At 42.3% G+C, this 16,650-nt stretch overlaps 1 protein-coding gene and 1 long non-coding RNA gene across 4 annotated transcripts in view; both read left to right on the plus strand.

Moving 5' to 3' along the window:
- ANXA5 (annexin A5) overlaps nucleotides 1–12,960 on the plus strand; it is a 31,994-nt gene extending 19,034 nt beyond the window's left edge. The window contains exons 7-13 of the mRNA XM_069593359.1: nucleotides 2,217–2,296; nucleotides 2,704–2,760; nucleotides 7,865–7,958; nucleotides 8,790–8,885; nucleotides 10,576–10,634; nucleotides 10,839–10,961; nucleotides 12,436–12,960. Of these exons, the coding sequence (XP_069449460.1) occupies nucleotides 2,217–2,296; nucleotides 2,704–2,760; nucleotides 7,865–7,958; nucleotides 8,790–8,885; nucleotides 10,576–10,634; nucleotides 10,839–10,961; nucleotides 12,436–12,498 (572 nt within the window). The 3' untranslated portion in view covers nucleotides 12,499–12,960. The remainder of the gene's footprint in view (nucleotides 1–2,216; nucleotides 2,297–2,703; nucleotides 2,761–7,864; nucleotides 7,959–8,789; nucleotides 8,886–10,575; nucleotides 10,635–10,838; nucleotides 10,962–12,435) is intronic.
- Nucleotides 12,961–13,646: 686 nt separating this feature from the next.
- The window catches only part of LOC138442257 (uncharacterized), a 46,226-nt gene continuing 43,222 nt past the window's right edge, over nucleotides 13,647–16,650 (plus strand). For all 3 annotated transcript variants that reach the window (XR_011257602.1, XR_011257603.1, XR_011257601.1), the window contains exons 1-2: nucleotides 13,647–15,465; nucleotides 15,711–15,850. This is a non-coding gene — a long non-coding RNA (uncharacterized lncRNA). The remainder of the gene's footprint in view (nucleotides 15,466–15,710; nucleotides 15,851–16,650) is intronic.

Consider the following 16,650-nt stretch of genomic DNA (forward strand, 5'->3'; position numbering starts at 1 on the left):
TTTTGACTTTTCTTTTTTTTAATAAATTTGTGTGTGTGTGTGTAAAAAAATCTTTGATTTGATCTGAAGCATATCCTGTTAATGGAACCAAAAGAATGTAATGAAAAGTAGAAGTAGAGTTCTTTTGTCATCATATTTTCCCTAGAGGACTCTGCCCTCTGCCTGGCTGAGGAGGATCAGACCATCCAGGCTGTCAACTCAGTCAGCAGGCCTCCAGGCCTAGCACCTGCAGCTTGGAAAACAGGTTCCTGTCTCACCATTAGTTTGTTCATCTTAGAAATGACACTGGAACCCAGCTACTTAGAACTGTGAACTCGGTGGCAGCTAAATAATGACCTTTTGAATTGCTGGATTTTCCTTTCCTGCTCCTGTTTTTATTGTTGGATAGGGCCAAGCCACTAAAGCAAAGGGGATATATGTGTCTCAGGGGATATATGTATCACTGTTGATTCTTACCTGGTATAATATTCAGCTGTCTCTTTCCGGGGATGTTGACACTGATGAGTGAGCCTTTGTACCGCTGGATGGCAGATGTGGTGCCTAAGAGGATAGTACCTGTGTGTGGTCCGTCCATCCCTGTGTTCGTGTGCACCTGCTCTGTGTCCAGCAGTGGACTGGCTGTCATGAAGGATGCAAAAGGTGCTCCTGTCCTCAAGGAGTTTGCAGTCTGTTTCTGACGTGACTTAGAAAAACTTCAAGAGTTAAAGGCTAGTAAAGGTCAAAACATGTTTAATGCAAGAATTCACTCAGAGAAGAGAAGTCATTGTGGCTTTGGGTGTTGAGGGAGGCTTCACAGTGCAGTCGGACACTGAGCCAGGGTTTCCAGGCGGGATGGGCTTTGCGTGGGTGAAGTGGGCATTTTCAGCCCCATGCACCCGCTGAGTGCCGTGGTATGGAGACAGGGTTGAGGGACAGAGAGGACCTGACTGGTGGGGGGGATATGCACGTCCACAGTGGAGATAGGCTAAACGGAACAGCTGCAGTCAGCCTCTGTTACAGGTGGTCTCGTACGGCTAGAATAGAAGCTTGGGCATGCTTCAAAGGCACTGTAAGCTCCTGAATGGATGGTGGAGAGACAAAAGAGACAATTGAGGGAGGGGGAAGACTTGAGACTGATTAGGTAGCTGTATTGGGGGAGGGAAGCTGGCCAATTGTGGCTCAGCCTAGGTTGGTGGGAGGTATGAGGCAAATACATCAGAAAGAGGTGAAATATTTAAAAGCATTTGATGGTTGATTATATATGTATAGGTGTTGGAGTAAAGGAAGGAACAAAAAATTCCATCAAAGTTTTTGTATTTGAGCCACTGATTGAAATAGATATATATCTCTTTTGTACTTCTAGAAGGAGAAGTTTCAAGCTTTTCAAGTTTGTCTCCTTTCAAATAACGAAGTTTAAATGCCTTGGAGTAACACCTTCAGTGGGCTCAGTGGTAAAGCATCTGCCTGCCAGTGCAGGAGATGCAGGTGTGATCCCTGGGTTGGGAAGATCCCCCGGAGAAGGAAATGGCAACCTACTCCAGTATTCCTGCCTGGAGAATTCCGTGGACAGAGGAGCCTGGTGCAGTATCATCCATGAGATTGTGGAAGACGCCGTTAGCGACAGACTTTCACTTGCAGTACCTTCCGTAGCTGTTCTTGAATAGTAGCTGGTAGAGAGACAGTGAAAGGTGCCTCTGGACTTGTGCAAATCCTCGTTCTCCCCTTTGCTGTGGTTTTATGTTGAACAGCTGGAAATAGAGGGGGGAAAGACATATTTAAAAATATCCCTGCTGTCTCAGAAATAACTCTGTTGCAGAGGAGAAATATCTTGTTAGGGAAAAGGCTATTCCCAAAGGAAAAAAGTTCAGAATATTAGAGAATGGGAGACTTTAGGAAATGAATCATGTGAAATATTTGAAAGGAAAGCAAAGCAAAAATTTGAGGTTAAGATTGATTATATTTTAGAAGCTTTCCGGCATCATCCAGTATCTACATAACTGCATTTCTAAAAGACTAAGTCATGATTTAGGTTTGAACCAAATGCTTTTGGGAGACTGTTTTCATCCAGCCTCTCACTCAAAGCATTTACCCTTCAGTCTGTAGAGCACTCAGAGAAGGATAAACTATTATGCTAATCAAATATTTCTTCTTTCATGTCTCTTCCATTTGATTCATGCAGCAAGATACCCTTTTCTAGTTGACAGAAGCTGTAAATAAGTGACATTATTCTGTTGCAGAGTATGGCTCGAGCCTGGAAGATGATGTGGTGGGGGATACTTCAGGGTACTACCAGAGGATGTTGGTGGTCCTCCTTCAGGTATTGGCTAGAGACTATTTGTGGTTTGACTAAAAATCTAAAGCTGGACTAGTCTGAAATTGGTTAAGTAAGGTCACTTAAAATTCTTGCAATTATTTCTGGTACTTGCTTGATTCTGGCTCTGTGGTGCCAGTGTTTGCATTTCAGCATATCTGACCTGAATTCTTAATAGCTAACTCATAGTTGCTTCTTTTTTTTTTTAATACCACTATCTTCTTTTATTCATAGATTTTAAAACCAAAAGGGTTAGGTTGGTTTTGAAGAGTGCTTGTTTGATAATCTAAAATAGTAAAAGCATATTATTCCTAAGAGAAAAAGCTCTATGTGCATAACCATCTGGTGGAGCTATTGTTTTTTTTTGAATGAAAATGCTCATGTCATCCAATAATATGACATATCTCTTCTAGGCTAATAGAGACCCTGACGCTAGAATTGATGAAGCACAGGTTGAACAAGATGCTCAGGTAAGTGAGACTTAGGTGATGACTTTATTATGACATAAAAGAAAACCATGCTAATGGAAAACCATAACGTCTTATGCTACCTGCTAAGTCACTTCAGTCATGTCCGACTCTGTGTGACTCCATAGACGGCAGCCCCCGTCCCTGGGATTCTGCAGGCATGAACACTGGAGTGGGTTGCCATTTCCTTCTCCAGTGCATGAAAGTGAAAAGTGAAAGTGAAGTGGCTCAGTGGAGTCTGACTCTTGCAACCCCATGGACTGTAGCCCACCAGGCTCCTCTGTCCATGGGATTTCCCAGGCAAGAGTACTGGAGTGGGGTGCCATTGCCTTCTCCATAACGTCTTATAATAGCATCTAAAAGTAACCTAATTAGTTATTTACAAATCACAAGACACATGTAAGTTAGTGTCGCTCATTTTGATCTGGCCAACAAGATATTTTATCCCAAAGCTGAAACAGAAAAAATTAAATTGCATATAAATATTGAATTCCTCCTGGATGTATTACTTTTCTTTAGATTATGGAACACTCCCAAAATAGATAATTTTACAGGAAAACCAGGTGTTATGAATGCTACTGGCAATGTGGCAGTCAGTTTCTTGGCAGGAAAGGGCAAACAAGAAAAAATAAAGTATTTTAGTGATACATGGTGTTTTATTACATAAGAGATGACACGTTATTGTAGTATTTGAAGGTTCCATCTCCTTTTCCTTGATAGAATTATAAATGGAATTGTCCTTTCATCAGTTGCTCTTTAGCGACTCCCTAATGAAATTTTTATACCTAAGTTGCTTTTAAATCCCATTGTAGTCTGAATGTGGTTTGTAAAGTAGTCAAATGTAGGAAATAAGTGTTGGGAAATTTGAAACACGAGACCTGAAAACTGGAAAATGTTAATAAAGGAATTACTTGGGTTCCTAGAAGCACATACCAGAGTCCTGTCTCTCCGGTCACGTTTCCCATGTAGGCTTACCTCGGAGATAGTGTGGGTTTGGTTCTGGACCACCACCCTAAAGTGACTATCAGAATAAAGCAAGTCACAGAAATTGTCCTGGTTTCTCAGTGCAAATAAAAGTTATGTTTACACAATGCTTCAGTAAGTGTGCAGTAGCATTTTATCTAAAAACTGTATCTCCCTTAAATGAACAGTGCTCGAGCTCAGCTGCAAAGTTGTGTTCAACTCATTTCGAACCAATGGACTGTAGCCTGCCAGGCTCCTCTGTCCATGGGATTCTCCAGACAAGGATACTGGAGTGGGTTGCCATTCCCTTTTCCAGGGGATTTTCTCAACCCAGGGATTGAACTTGTGTTTCCTGCGTTGGTAGGCAGATTCTGTACTACTGTGCCACCTGGAAAGCCCTAAATAAAAATATTTCATTGTTAAAAAAATGCCAAAACAACTACATAGTAACATCAAAGATCACTGATCACACATCACCATGACAAACATAATAATAATGAAACAGTTTTAAAATGTCGTGAGAATTACCAAAATGTGGCCCAGAGAGACAAAAGTGGGCAAATATTGGAGCAATGGTTCTGGTAAACTTGCCTGACTCAGTTTGTGAAAAATGAAATATCTGTAAAGCATGCAATAAAGAGGTATGCCTGTAATAAAATATAAAATTTTGATTGTTAGATATTCACCATTGAAAGAGAAAAAGCTATATTCACTCCTCCAGTTGACTGTTCACTGTGAAGCAGCCTTTGGATGTGTGATCTGACTTTGTTAATAGAAAAGAGGACAACGTTACTCTAAATTGGGTTGATATCGTTATGGTGTTAGGATGCTGTCATCTCTGTGTGTGGCTGGAGAAGGAAAAGGAGAGGAAGTGAATGTGTGCGGGGGGATGTCTGTGAAGTATTTGACGTTTTCCTCATTATCCCTTATAAAACGCAAACCTGTTGTGTCCCATCTTTGTTTAAAACCTTAAAAACCTTCAGTGGAGCTGAGTGTCTGCAGGATAAAGTTCAGGCCCCTAAATGTGGTTTTGTCATCTGTCTCTCGCTTTCTTACGCCTCCAGCTTTCTCCTCCCGCCCTGCCTCCGCTCCATCACCTCTTTCCTCCTCAGGGTTCAGCCCTCCTATTGGCTCCTTGCAGGTCGCCCTGCGACACCCAGATGTGCCGGCACCCAGACGTGCCGGGTGCTCCTTGCAGGGGAGACGGGAGCATCTCAAGCTTCCTGTCAAGGCCGTGCCACCTGACCTGGAAGCTGCCTGTTGACCTGAGTGTCCACCCAGGGCATAGGGTTAGCACTCAGTAAAGAACTAATGGGTGAGCCAGTGCATAACTCTAACATAGGGGCATCATTTCTCTTCTATAAACGAGGAAGCTGAAGCTCAGGGGTTTGAGAAACAAGCCCGTGGCCCCCCACTGAGTCGCAGTGGAGCTGGAATTTCCACCTGAGCTTATCTGCCTCTGAAGCCCCTCCTCTCTCACTAGACCACAGTCTTGCTGTTCTTACCTGTTAGTTTCTCTCTCTTACTTCTCCCTCCCCAAAATCGATTGAAGGGAAAGATCAGGCTTCGCCTTGGCCTTGAGGGACCAAAGCTGACGCAGCCCGCACACTCGTACTCCCCGACGTTAGGGCTTTGAGTGGTTGAGATGAGCCCTGTGGCGTTGTGTGCGCTTCTGTAGGAGCCGTGCTGGTCACACTCTGAGTCTCAGGAGTGGAATCCTGGCTGCTTCTTAGGGCCCGTGGGCACCGTAAGAGGAGCAGCTTCAGCCGTCTCTGGGGCCTGCAGCGAGGCCTGCGTTAGCGGGTGGGGGGCCGCTGGTGTGATGGGAGCCCTGCTGCAGGGTGAGGCCACGGAGTGCGAACTGGACATGCTCACCTCCGTTTCTCTGATTCCTCTGCTTGGAGCACGCACTGTAAAGAGGTGCAGTGTGCCTGTAAATCCCTTGAAAGTGAAAGTGTTAAGTCACTCAGTCAGTATCTGACTCTGTGCGACCCCCCATGGACAGTAGCCTGCCAGACTCCTCTGTCCATGGGATTCTCCAGGCAGGAACACTGGAGTGGGTTGCCGTTTCCTTCTCCAGAGGATCTTGCCAACCCAGGGATTGAACCCCGGTCACCTGCATTGCAGGCAGATTCTTAACTGTCTGAGCCACAGGGAAGCCCTAATGAGAACTTCAGATTTCATAATTCAGAGTAATCCAAGACATCTAAAGGGCCCTTTCATAAGCTTTTGAATTTTTATCTCTGCTGATAGCTGGCATCAAGAAGATTCTTATTATGTCAGGAATTTGGTAAGCCTCAGTGAGTCATTCACCTGGCAATTGAACATTCTGTAGATAATTCACTTGTTTAAAAAACATTTTTAGTATGTTGATCTGATTTTACTTCTTCCCGCACCAAATCTTTATTTTATACTTTCTGTGGAGAGAAAGTTGAGCTCTTAAAGGAAGGAGGGACAAGGAAATCAATATTTATTGAATTCCTTCTATTGATTGCCTAACACTGTTCCATGAATTCATCATGTAAGCTATAGAATCCCCATCAGTAACTATAGAAACAGTATTCCTGTGTAGATGAAGACACTGAGGCTTAAGAAGTGATTAAGGATTCATCTAAGATAAATAAATACAAACACAGATAAATACAAGGCCCAGGTCTTTTTCTGATTCCTAAACCTCTGTTTCTCATGGGATTCGGAGGTTATCACACTGCTTGGGGGAACTGAAAAGCCCCTTAGAGAAGCGGGAGAGTGAGGAGGTATGAGGATCCCTCAGTTAAAACAGCTCCATGGATATTGGGCCATTTTAAACAGATGACACCACCCTTTTGGCAGAAAGTGAAGAGGAACTAAAAAGCCTCCTGATGAAAGTGAAAGAGGAGAGTGAAAAAGTTGGCTTAAAGCTCAACATTCAGAAAACGAAGATCATGGCATCTGGTCGCATCACTTCATGGGAAATAGATGGGGAAACAGTGGAAACAGTGTCAGACTTTATTTTTGGGGGCTCCAAAATCACTGCATATGGTGATTGCAGCCATGAAATTAAAAGACGCTTACTCCTTGGAAGAAAAGTTATGAGCAACCTAGACACCATATTCAAAAGCAGAGACATTACTTTGCCGACTAAGGTCCGTCTAGTCAAGGTTATAGTTTTTCCAGTAGTCATGTATGGATGTGAGAGTTGGACTGTGAAGAAAGCTGAGGGCCGAAGAATTGATGCTTTTGTACTGTGATGTTGGAGAAGACTCTTGAGAGTCCCTTGGACTGCAAGGAGATCCAACCAGTCCATTCTAACGGAGATCAGCTCTGGGTGTTCTTTGGAAGGAATGATGCTAAAGCTGAAACTCCAGTACTTTGGCCACCTCATGAGAAGAGTTGACTCATTGTAAAAGACTCTGATGCTGGGAGGGATTGGGAGCAGGAGGAGAAGGGGACGACAGAGGATGAGATGGCTGGATGGCATCACTGACTCGATGGATGAGAGTTTGGGTGAACTCTGGGAGTTGGTGATGGACAGGGAGGCCTGGCGTGCTGCGATTCATGGGGTCGCAAATAGTTGGAAATGACTGAGCGACTGAACTGAACTGAACTGAAAGAGACTGTGGAGTTTTATCATATATTATTGAGCAACCCATTCCAGTATTCTTGCCTGGAGAATCTCGGGGGTGGGGGAGCCTGATGGGCTGCAGTCTATGGGGTCGCAGAGAGTTGGACATGACTGAAGCGACTTAGCAGACTTAGCAGCAGCATCAAGCAACTACTGAGCAAGCATAACACACATCACAGACCGCTTTCTGGTCTATAAGTGGGTGGTGTCTGAGCAGTGAGGCAGTCAGAGCTCTCTGCCACACATGTCTTTGCTCTTGTTGATTGCTGGTCATGGTAGACACTGTGGGTACATTTATCCTAGCACTGTTGTCCGGCTTCGTTGTTTTGTGCCATTAATTTGCTGCAGCAGAGTTCAGTGGTGAGCTTTGAGGTGGCTCCAAACTTAGTGAACTGAGTTTCAGAGTAGGAAATATTAGAATTGAAATATAAATAGGAGTCAGGCAAATTAATATTCAGGGAATACAGCACATGTGTGATTAAGAACCTGGAAATGAGATGGGAGAACAATTTATTAATTGAAGTTGATTTTTTTTAATAGGCTTTGTTTCAAGCTGGAGAACTGAAATGGGGAACGGATGAAGAAAAGTTTATCACCATCTTTGGAACACGAAGTGTATCTCACTTGAGAAGAGGTGAGTGATAAAAATGTGTATGATACAGGTACTTTGATTAATTTTGAAAGTAAAGAGCCAGTATGCCAAAATACCTGATGCATAACAGGCTTTTACTGAATGAATCTGGTTTGTTTTTTTCTTCCTTTGGTGACCTTGGGAAATCTCATAATTCTCTTTGCTGCCATTGTAGGTTTTACAAAACCTGAGACCCTTGTTCTGCTCTTTGCTGTCAGGGTAACGAGCAAGATAGGCCACTAGACTGTTACTCGTAATCACACATCACCGAGCTGTAGATGGTAGGATTTTCTTTGGTCCTTCTAGTGGGTGGTAAGAGTTCAGTTGCGAGTAGCAGGGAACCCTGCTGAGAGTGGCTTTAGGGTGCGGCTCTCTGTTGGGCGTTGCTTGGCTGGTTTGGCAGGATCCAGGCTCTTTCTGCTTGCTGTTCGGCTGTTCTCTGCTCTGGTTCTCTTTCTCATCTCCGTACCTCATTGTCACAAGACGACTGATGTTGCTCCAAACGTTTTCACAGCAAGAAGACAAGGGTAAACTAATCCTATTCATTCATTACTTTTAGTTAATAAGGAAAGAGAAAGATTTTTCAGAATCCTCTCCAGCAAATTTACCTTTGGGTCTTATTGGGTATAACTAGTGGGAAATGAGTGAACAAAGAACATTTATAATCTGTTGTTTTGAGCTTGGCACATTGAGACTCTGAGCAAAATCAAGGTTTGTCAGCAAGGATAAAGGGGAAATTTGTGTTTGGTCGGACAGTACCTGGTTAGAGTAAATGTCTTCTTTCTGGAAAGAGTGGTTCCTATGTGATTAAGAGATTGTCTTCATGTTTTCTAGTGTTTGACAAATACATGACTATATCTGGGTTTCAAATAGAAGAAACCATTGACCGGGAGACTTCTGGCAATTTGGAACAGCTTCTCCTTGCTGTTGGTAAGTAATTTTTTAATGTGTATAGTATTCATGGTGTTAAGAGCTAAAGTATTTTATTCAGTTGAAGCTATATGTAAAAAATAACCATCAACTTCTTTATATAAAAGGAGAGCTTAGTCATGACATATGGGTGAAGCAAACTCCTAGATTTCCAATACAGAATCTGCTTTGATGTTGCAAAAAAGTGAAATATCTGGTTATTTCATTTTATCTTATGGAAACACTAAGAGAATTTTTTTTAGAAGTCACTTTGAAGTGCCATTAAAAATATTACTATTTCATTGTGAACTTGAAGTATGGGTATTATTATCTCAAGAGGCAAACATTTTTCTTGTAGATGTTATTTCTGATACCTGTCGAGTTTTTTCTTTAGAATACCATTGTCACAGTTTTGAAGCACACTGAGAAGTTGGGGTCTGATTTAGAAAAAGTATCTTTGCTATAATGGAAAATGTGGTAGTGGTTATTAACCTGAGTAAATAGTTTAGAATTTTATTTTAGCTAAGTATTCACAATAGCGTGGAAAATCGGAGGCCGAGTTTGTGCATTTTACTGTAGCATTATTACACTCTCCAGATCCAGGGAATATCTAGTTTGTGAGTTTGCTGTAAGTCCCAGTTTTCATACGGGTTTGGAGTGAACCCCTGTCTGCTGTTTGTTCCAAGTATATGGTGTTGAGCTGAAGTTTTTGTGCTGTCTTCAGGAAAATAAGCTCAATGTGTGCATGAGCCAGCAGTAACAGTAGCCTTTCATTTCAATCTGTAGTTAATGAATTTTAATAGAAATCTTTTAGATGGTCTGTTCAAAATAGAGTGCACAGAAAAGTTATGACAGTTTTAGTTACCAGTGGCTGTTCTTCTTCAGCATTGGAAAAGAGAAAATACAGCCTCCAATCAGTGATTTGTTATTTTTGTGTACTAAGTGTTCCTGGTTTTTTTTTGGCCATACCATGCAGCTTGTGGGATCTTAGTTCCCCAACCAGGGACTGAGCCCAAGCCTTTGGCAGTGAGAGCATGGGGTCTTAACCACTGGGCCGCCGGGGAATCCCCTGTTTTTGAATATTAAGGAACTTTTGTGTGATAGTTTCTGAAACTAGTGGACTTGGTTCTGAGGAGTCCTAACATACAGTAGATGTGTACATGTTCAGCGAAGGTGCTCTTCTCTGGGTGTTTCTACCAAAACGGGCAAGTCTCTTACTGCTCTGTGTGAATCCTGGATGTTACAGAATACAGAGGGGATACCTAGATTAAGATTCCAGGCAGCTGGTCTGAGGTTTGCCAGAGTACATAGGGTAATGGTGTGCACTGTTTGCTTCAATATATTGAAGTGTCTAGGAGATTTGTATAATTCACAGGGATGAAGAAGGTTATGGCTTAACAGCGCAGGCCGCCAACACTTCGGCAGAAAGGTGGTCATAGCAGAAAGGGGGTGAAAACCGTGCAGCAGCCCCCGTGCCGCACGCCTTTCTGTGTAGACTTTAGAACTCCGAGGAGAACGCAAGCCACTGTCTGTGGAGATGCTCTGTAGCAAGGAAATCAGAGCAGCTTGTGAAGGAGCAGCTCTTTCACCTGTGTTACTTTCATACTTGTGTTTAAGAAGAGCCATAGGCATGAGGCACCTTTGATTTTAATTATTTAGTCCTTTTCACATTAAAATAGCATGTGACCATTATATTTATTTATTTTCTTAGTGAAATCCATTCGCAGTATACCTGCCTACCTTGCAGAAACCCTCTACTATGCTATGAAGGTAAGTGCATGCCTTGAATCTTCTAAATTATCTCTCTAATATGTTTTAGAGACTAGACCTTGAGGTTTTTTTTTTCCCCCTCCTTAAAACAGGTGGTTAAATTCTACTAATTGTTTTACTTTATTGACTCTCCCAACTCAGGAGAGTTTGATGCTATAACTGACATTTTTAAACAATGTGTGTTTCTCTCTTTCTTTTTCAAAGGGAGCTGGAACAGATGATCATACCCTCATCAGAGTTGTGGTTTCCAGAAGTGAGATTGATCTGTATAACATTAGGAAGGAGTTTAGGAAGAATTTTGGCACCTCTCTTTATTCCATGATTAAGGTAGTAAAACCTTTCTTTAAATTATGTTTGGAAATCCTCAGCAAGACAATAAATAGCGTGGAAGACATGCATGGGAGAACCTGAAGTGCAGGTGCTGGCTCCCGGGTGCAGGGTTGGCTCTTGCACATGCACAGATATGTGTGATCAGTTATGTTTCAAGCTCTGAGTCACTGGGAGGACTCTGTAGTGCCCATCAGCCGAGCCACATCTCACACACACACACAAGGAAGGAGGCTGAGGCTCCAGGTGAGCTGAGGAGCATTATTTAGTAGTGATGACAGATGACTCACTAAATCCAGTCTTGTCCACAGTGATGTTTGTTCTTTCTGCCTTTTATCAGTTCTAGCTGTCTTTATCAGTTTCTCCTTTCTTTTATTAATGTATCAGTCTTTTCTTTCTTGCCTGTTATCACCTGATTTCTAGTACTAGTTCATAGTTCAGCAAAGAACCAAACAGGTCATATTAGGTATAAGTAAATTTCATGCGTTGAGGAGGGAAATGGCAACCCACTCCAGTGTTCTTGCCTGGAGAATCCCAGGGATGGGGCAGCCTGATGGGCTGCCGTCTATGGGGTCGCACAGAGTCGGACACGACTGAAGTGACTTAGCAGCAGCAGTAAAGAGCTTAAGTATTGCCATCATTTTTGTTCTTTTAAAAGCAAGGGACACTGGTTTGTGATTAAATTTGGCTTAAGCCTTCTGAGTTTTTCTTTCTTTTCCCTTCCTCCTTCCCCCTCTTTATTCCTTCCCTCCTTCCTTCCTGTCTCTATCTTTCTATTTGATAAAGGGGAATCTGCTGCTGCTGCTGCTGCCAAGTCGCTTCAGTCGTGTCCAACTCTATGCGACCCCATAGATGGCAGCCCATTAGGCTCCTCTGTCCCTGGGATTCTCCAGGCGAGGATACTGGAGTGGGGTGCCATTGCCTGAGTTGTGTGCAAAGCAGCATTTCAGTTGAGCAAGCTTTTTCCTTGTGTGTGTGTGAGATGTGGCTCGGCTGATGGGCACTACAGAGTCCTCCCAGTGACTCAGAGCTTGAAACATAACTGATCACACATATCTGTGCATGGGACAAGCAGAGGCAAAATGTACCTTGCTTTCCTGTCTGAGGCAAAGCCATATAGCCAGGCAGTCCAGTGTGGCCCACAACCCCCCATGGCCAGACATATACTGTGTGACAGAGACTTAAGTTTGTTCAGAAAGCTTGAGTTGAACATGGTTATAAAAGCTTCCCTGTTCTCTGTGTTACTGGAGGGGAGAACACACTTCACTGTCTTAGACAGGACTGAGCTTTTAAGGGGTAAAATTAAAAGGTAAACATCAGTCTCATCAGTAGGATACTCTCTAAAACATCCCTGATGTGAAATCACTCGGAGAAAAGTCCTATGAATAATACATGTTACCAGATCTGTCTTAATGTTTTCTTTTCTGTGGCTTCTGTGAGTCATGAAGGTTAACGGAGTGCATTTGGGTTTCAGGGGGACACGTCTGGGGACTACAAGAAAACCCTCCTGCTGCTCTGTGGAGGCGAAGATGACTGACGGGAGCCTGGGGAGCCACCCCATGCCGTGTCCGCCCAGCACCACTGCCTTCCTGCAGCGCAGCTAACCACACTCTACACGCCAGTGCTGAGCACACTGCCTTACTCACGCTAGCATGCTGTGGCCAAAACATAAATGTAAAAGAATGTAGCGGTGCTCCTTTCTGATCTTTAGTTAAGATCTTTCTCTTTAACTGTTGTAGCACTAAAGTGTACTTATGTTACTAGGACTAAAGTCTGGATCATTTATATTTTCCTGTAAGAGGCAGACTGCTTTCACCCTTTTTTAAAAGCTTCATTTATATTAAATTGATAACCATATTACCTTAGTCAGAGCCTTAGCCTTGAAATTGTGAACTCCTGGAAGTGTTATTAATCAAGTTTGCTACCAAGTTAAACCAAAAAAATTGTAGTGGTTGCAATCAAAAGATTAGTGAATAATAAACATTTCCATCTTCCTGAATTTCTCGTGGGTGTATGTCTAGAAAACTTATTTGATTTATATGTTGAACAAGGATATATTTGTTTCAGGCTAATCAGTTGACAGTGTTATCAGTTGACCACTGAATTGTTGAAAGTTATTAAAAGTTGACTTTTGGTTGAAAAGCATGAAATACAACACTGCAGAATGAATTTCCTGGGCAGTAGGGGATGAGGGAGGAGTTGAAGTGGGGGACTTCCCTGGTAACTCAGATGGTAAAGCACCCGCCTGCTAATTTGGGAGACGTAAGAGATGCTGGAGTGGGGAAGATCCCCTGGGAAATGCAGTGGCTACCCACTCCAGTATTCTTGCCTGGAGAATCCCGTGGACTCTCAGAGGAGCCTGGTGGGCCACAGTCCATGGGGTTGCAGAGTCAGACACAAGTTACCCACTAAGCACATACATAGCATCTAATAAGCCGTTAAGCATTCTCATTTATTGGTAGCACGGTTACGTGGGCATCAGTTAAAGCAGTGCTAACACTAGTTGCTTATTGGAAAAGTTGATTTAAAAACTTAAACTAGAAAACAAAACCCAAACATTCCTGATGTGAAAGTCACTCGGAGAAAAGTCATATGAATAAAACATGTTACCAGATCTGTCTTAATGTTTTCTTTTCTCTGGCTTCTATGAGTCATGAAGGTTAATGGATTGCATTTGGGTTTCAGGGGGACACGTCTGGGGACAGCCCTCCTGCTGCTCTGTGGAGGCGAAGATGACTCATGTGAGCCTGTGGAGACGCCCCACACTATGTATATCTTGTCCATCTGTACATCTTAAGTAGAAAAATGTTTATTCAGATCCTCTGTCCATTTTTAAATCAGATTGTTTTTTGTTGTTACTATTATTTGAGCTCTTCATATATTTTGGATATTACCCTCCAATATTTTGGATATTAGCCCCTTATCAGGCATAGGATTTGCAAATATTTTCTCCCATTTGTAGGTTGCCTCTTAATTTTGTTGATGGTTTCCTTTGCTGTGCAGAAGCTTTTCAACTGGTGTAACCCCACATGTTTATATTTGCTTTTGTTGTCCAGAAAATCACCACGAAGACTGATGTCAAGGAGGTGGCCATCCATGTTTTTCTTCTGAGAATTGTGGTTTCAGGTCTTGCATTCACGACTTTAATCCGTCCTGAGTTAAGTCCTATGTATGGTGTAGGCCCAGTTCTACTCTTTTACATGTGGCATCCAGTTTTCCCAACACTGTATCCTGGAGAATATTCTTTTCCTATTATATATCCTTGGCTCCTTTGTCGAACGTTAATTGACCATATATCCCTGGGTTTATCTCCGGGCTTTCTAGTCTGCTGTGTTGATCTGTATAAACTATATGTCTGTTTTTATGCCAATAGTTGGTGTTAGTCACTCAATCATGTCCAACTCTTTGTGACCCCATGGACTATACATCAGGCTCCTCTGTCTGTGGAATTCTCCAGGCCAGAATGCTGGAATGGGCTGCCATTCCCTTCTCCAGGGGATCTTCTTAACCCAGGGATTGAACTCAGGTCTCCTGCGTTGCAGGCAGATTCTTTACCATCTGAGCCACTAGGGAAGCCCTTTTAAGCCAGTGCCTTACTGTTTTGGTACCATAGCTGTATAATATAGTTGAAAATAAGGAAGCATGTTGTCTCCAACTTTGTGCTGCTTTCTCAAGATTGCTCTGGCCATTTGGAGGCTGTGATTACATAAAAATTTTAGGATTGTTTGTTCTATTTCCGTGAAAAATGCTATTGAGATTTTGATAGGGATTGCATTGAATCTGTAGATTGCTTTGGGTCACATGGACTTTTAATTATTCAAGTCGTAAGTATGGAATATATATCTTTCCATTTTAACAGTATTAATTATTCAATCTATAAGTATGGAATATGTATCTTTCCGTTTTAACAGTATTATTCAATCTATAAGTATGGAGTATATATCTTTCCATTTTAACTATTAATTATTCAATCCATAAGGATGGAATATATATCTTTCCATTTATTTATGTCTTGAACTTCTTTCATCAGTTTCTTAGAATTTTCACCTCCTTGGTTAAGTTTATCCCTAAATATTTTATTTTTTTTTTTTGATGCTGTAGTAAATGGGATTGTTTTCTTAATTTCTGATAGTTTGTTATATTGTACAGAAAGCAGGGGGGTTTTGTATATATTTTCTTTATCTTGTAACTTTACTAAATTCGTTTATTCTAGTAGTTTTTGGTAGTGTCTTTAGGGTTTTCTTTTTAGTATCATGTCATCTGTAAATAATGACAGTTTTACTTCTTTCAAGCTGCTGTCTCTGAGCAGGGGGAACAGGCCAAGGATGACTGATCGTAACATTCCTGTGGGACATTTGCGTGCAAGCCCCAGTGGCCACCAGAGCCAGGCAACCAGGAGGTGTCTCGTGAGCAGCAGCTTCTGTGACTGCTGAGCCAGACCAAGTGTGCAAGCAGTCCTGGGAGATCCTGGCAGTCTGGGGAAAGGGGGAGCGAGTGTGCTCGGGTGAGGTTTATGGTGAGACTGTGTCTCAGTCTCACCTCCCAGCTTCATTGTAGGTTTTTCCTCATTTGTCTGATGCATAGGAGTCACTTAGCTAGGAGGTTTTCATCTTTTTCATCCCCCACAGAGGAAAATTTTGCCTTCTTAGCTGTAGATTTAGTGTCCATTAGAGAAGATTAAATTCAAGATCCTTCTATGTCACCATTTTGAATCAGACTCTTGGTTTTTCTTCTTTTTCTATTGATAAGGTGAATTACATCAACTGATTTTGTTGACTTAGAAAAGATACACAGCATGAGAGATGTGAGTTAAGTTTTATTTGGAGCAAAATGAGGACTGCCACCCTGGAGACAGCACCTCGATGGTTCTGAGAGACTGCTCCAAAGAGGTAGGGTGTGGGGGAAGGTCAGTTTATGTGATTCCGGTGAAGGGAGAGTTCATGCAGTCAAGCATTTATCGTACAAAAGGTTTTCTGCTAGTGATGAAGAGCTGATGTCACCATGAAGGGATTTAGTACTTTTATTGGATATTAAGAGATGCAAGCATTGGGCTCGTAAAATCAGTTCCTGAAAATAACTGTTTCACCAGTTCTGGAGCACAGAGTGCCTCATTCCTGTTGCCCACCCTGAACTCTTTGCAGGCGTGTCAAAGGTCGACAGCTGCACGCAGAGGACTTAGTCCCCACAGAGGTAGATGGCAAACGCCATTGGCGAGCGCCAGCTTTTTGTCAACAGTTTTCAATTCTTGAATGATCTTGCATTCCCAGGATGGAACTGCACTTTGTCAACAATGCTTTATCATTTTTATGTACTGCTGGATTTTTTTTTCTAATACTTGTTTGAAGATTTTTCTGTGTTCATGTGGGATACAGGCCTGTAGTTTTCTTGAAATACATTTTTGTCTAGTTTTGATATCACAGTAAGCCTGCCCTCATAAAATGAATTGAGAAGTATTTCTAATCTATCTTGTGTGGGTTTATGTAGAGCTGGTATGAAAAATTTCCTGTTTCCTTTTATGCTTGGTGTTTGGTGGGTTTGCCATTGAAGCCTGTCATGAGCTTTCTATTTTGGGGAGAAGGGTAGTTTTAAACTACAAATTAAAATGTCTGTTGTCAACTTGAAAAAATACGTACAACCTGAAAGTTGAGAGTTACGTTTTCTTTGGCAGGAATTTTTAGGACCTCAAGCC

The sequence above is a fragment of the Ovis canadensis genome, chromosome 6 (assembly GCF_042477335.2).
Source record: "Ovis canadensis isolate MfBH-ARS-UI-01 breed Bighorn chromosome 6, ARS-UI_OviCan_v2, whole genome shotgun sequence".
Classification (NCBI taxonomy): Eukaryota; Metazoa; Chordata; class Mammalia; order Artiodactyla; family Bovidae; genus Ovis; species Ovis canadensis.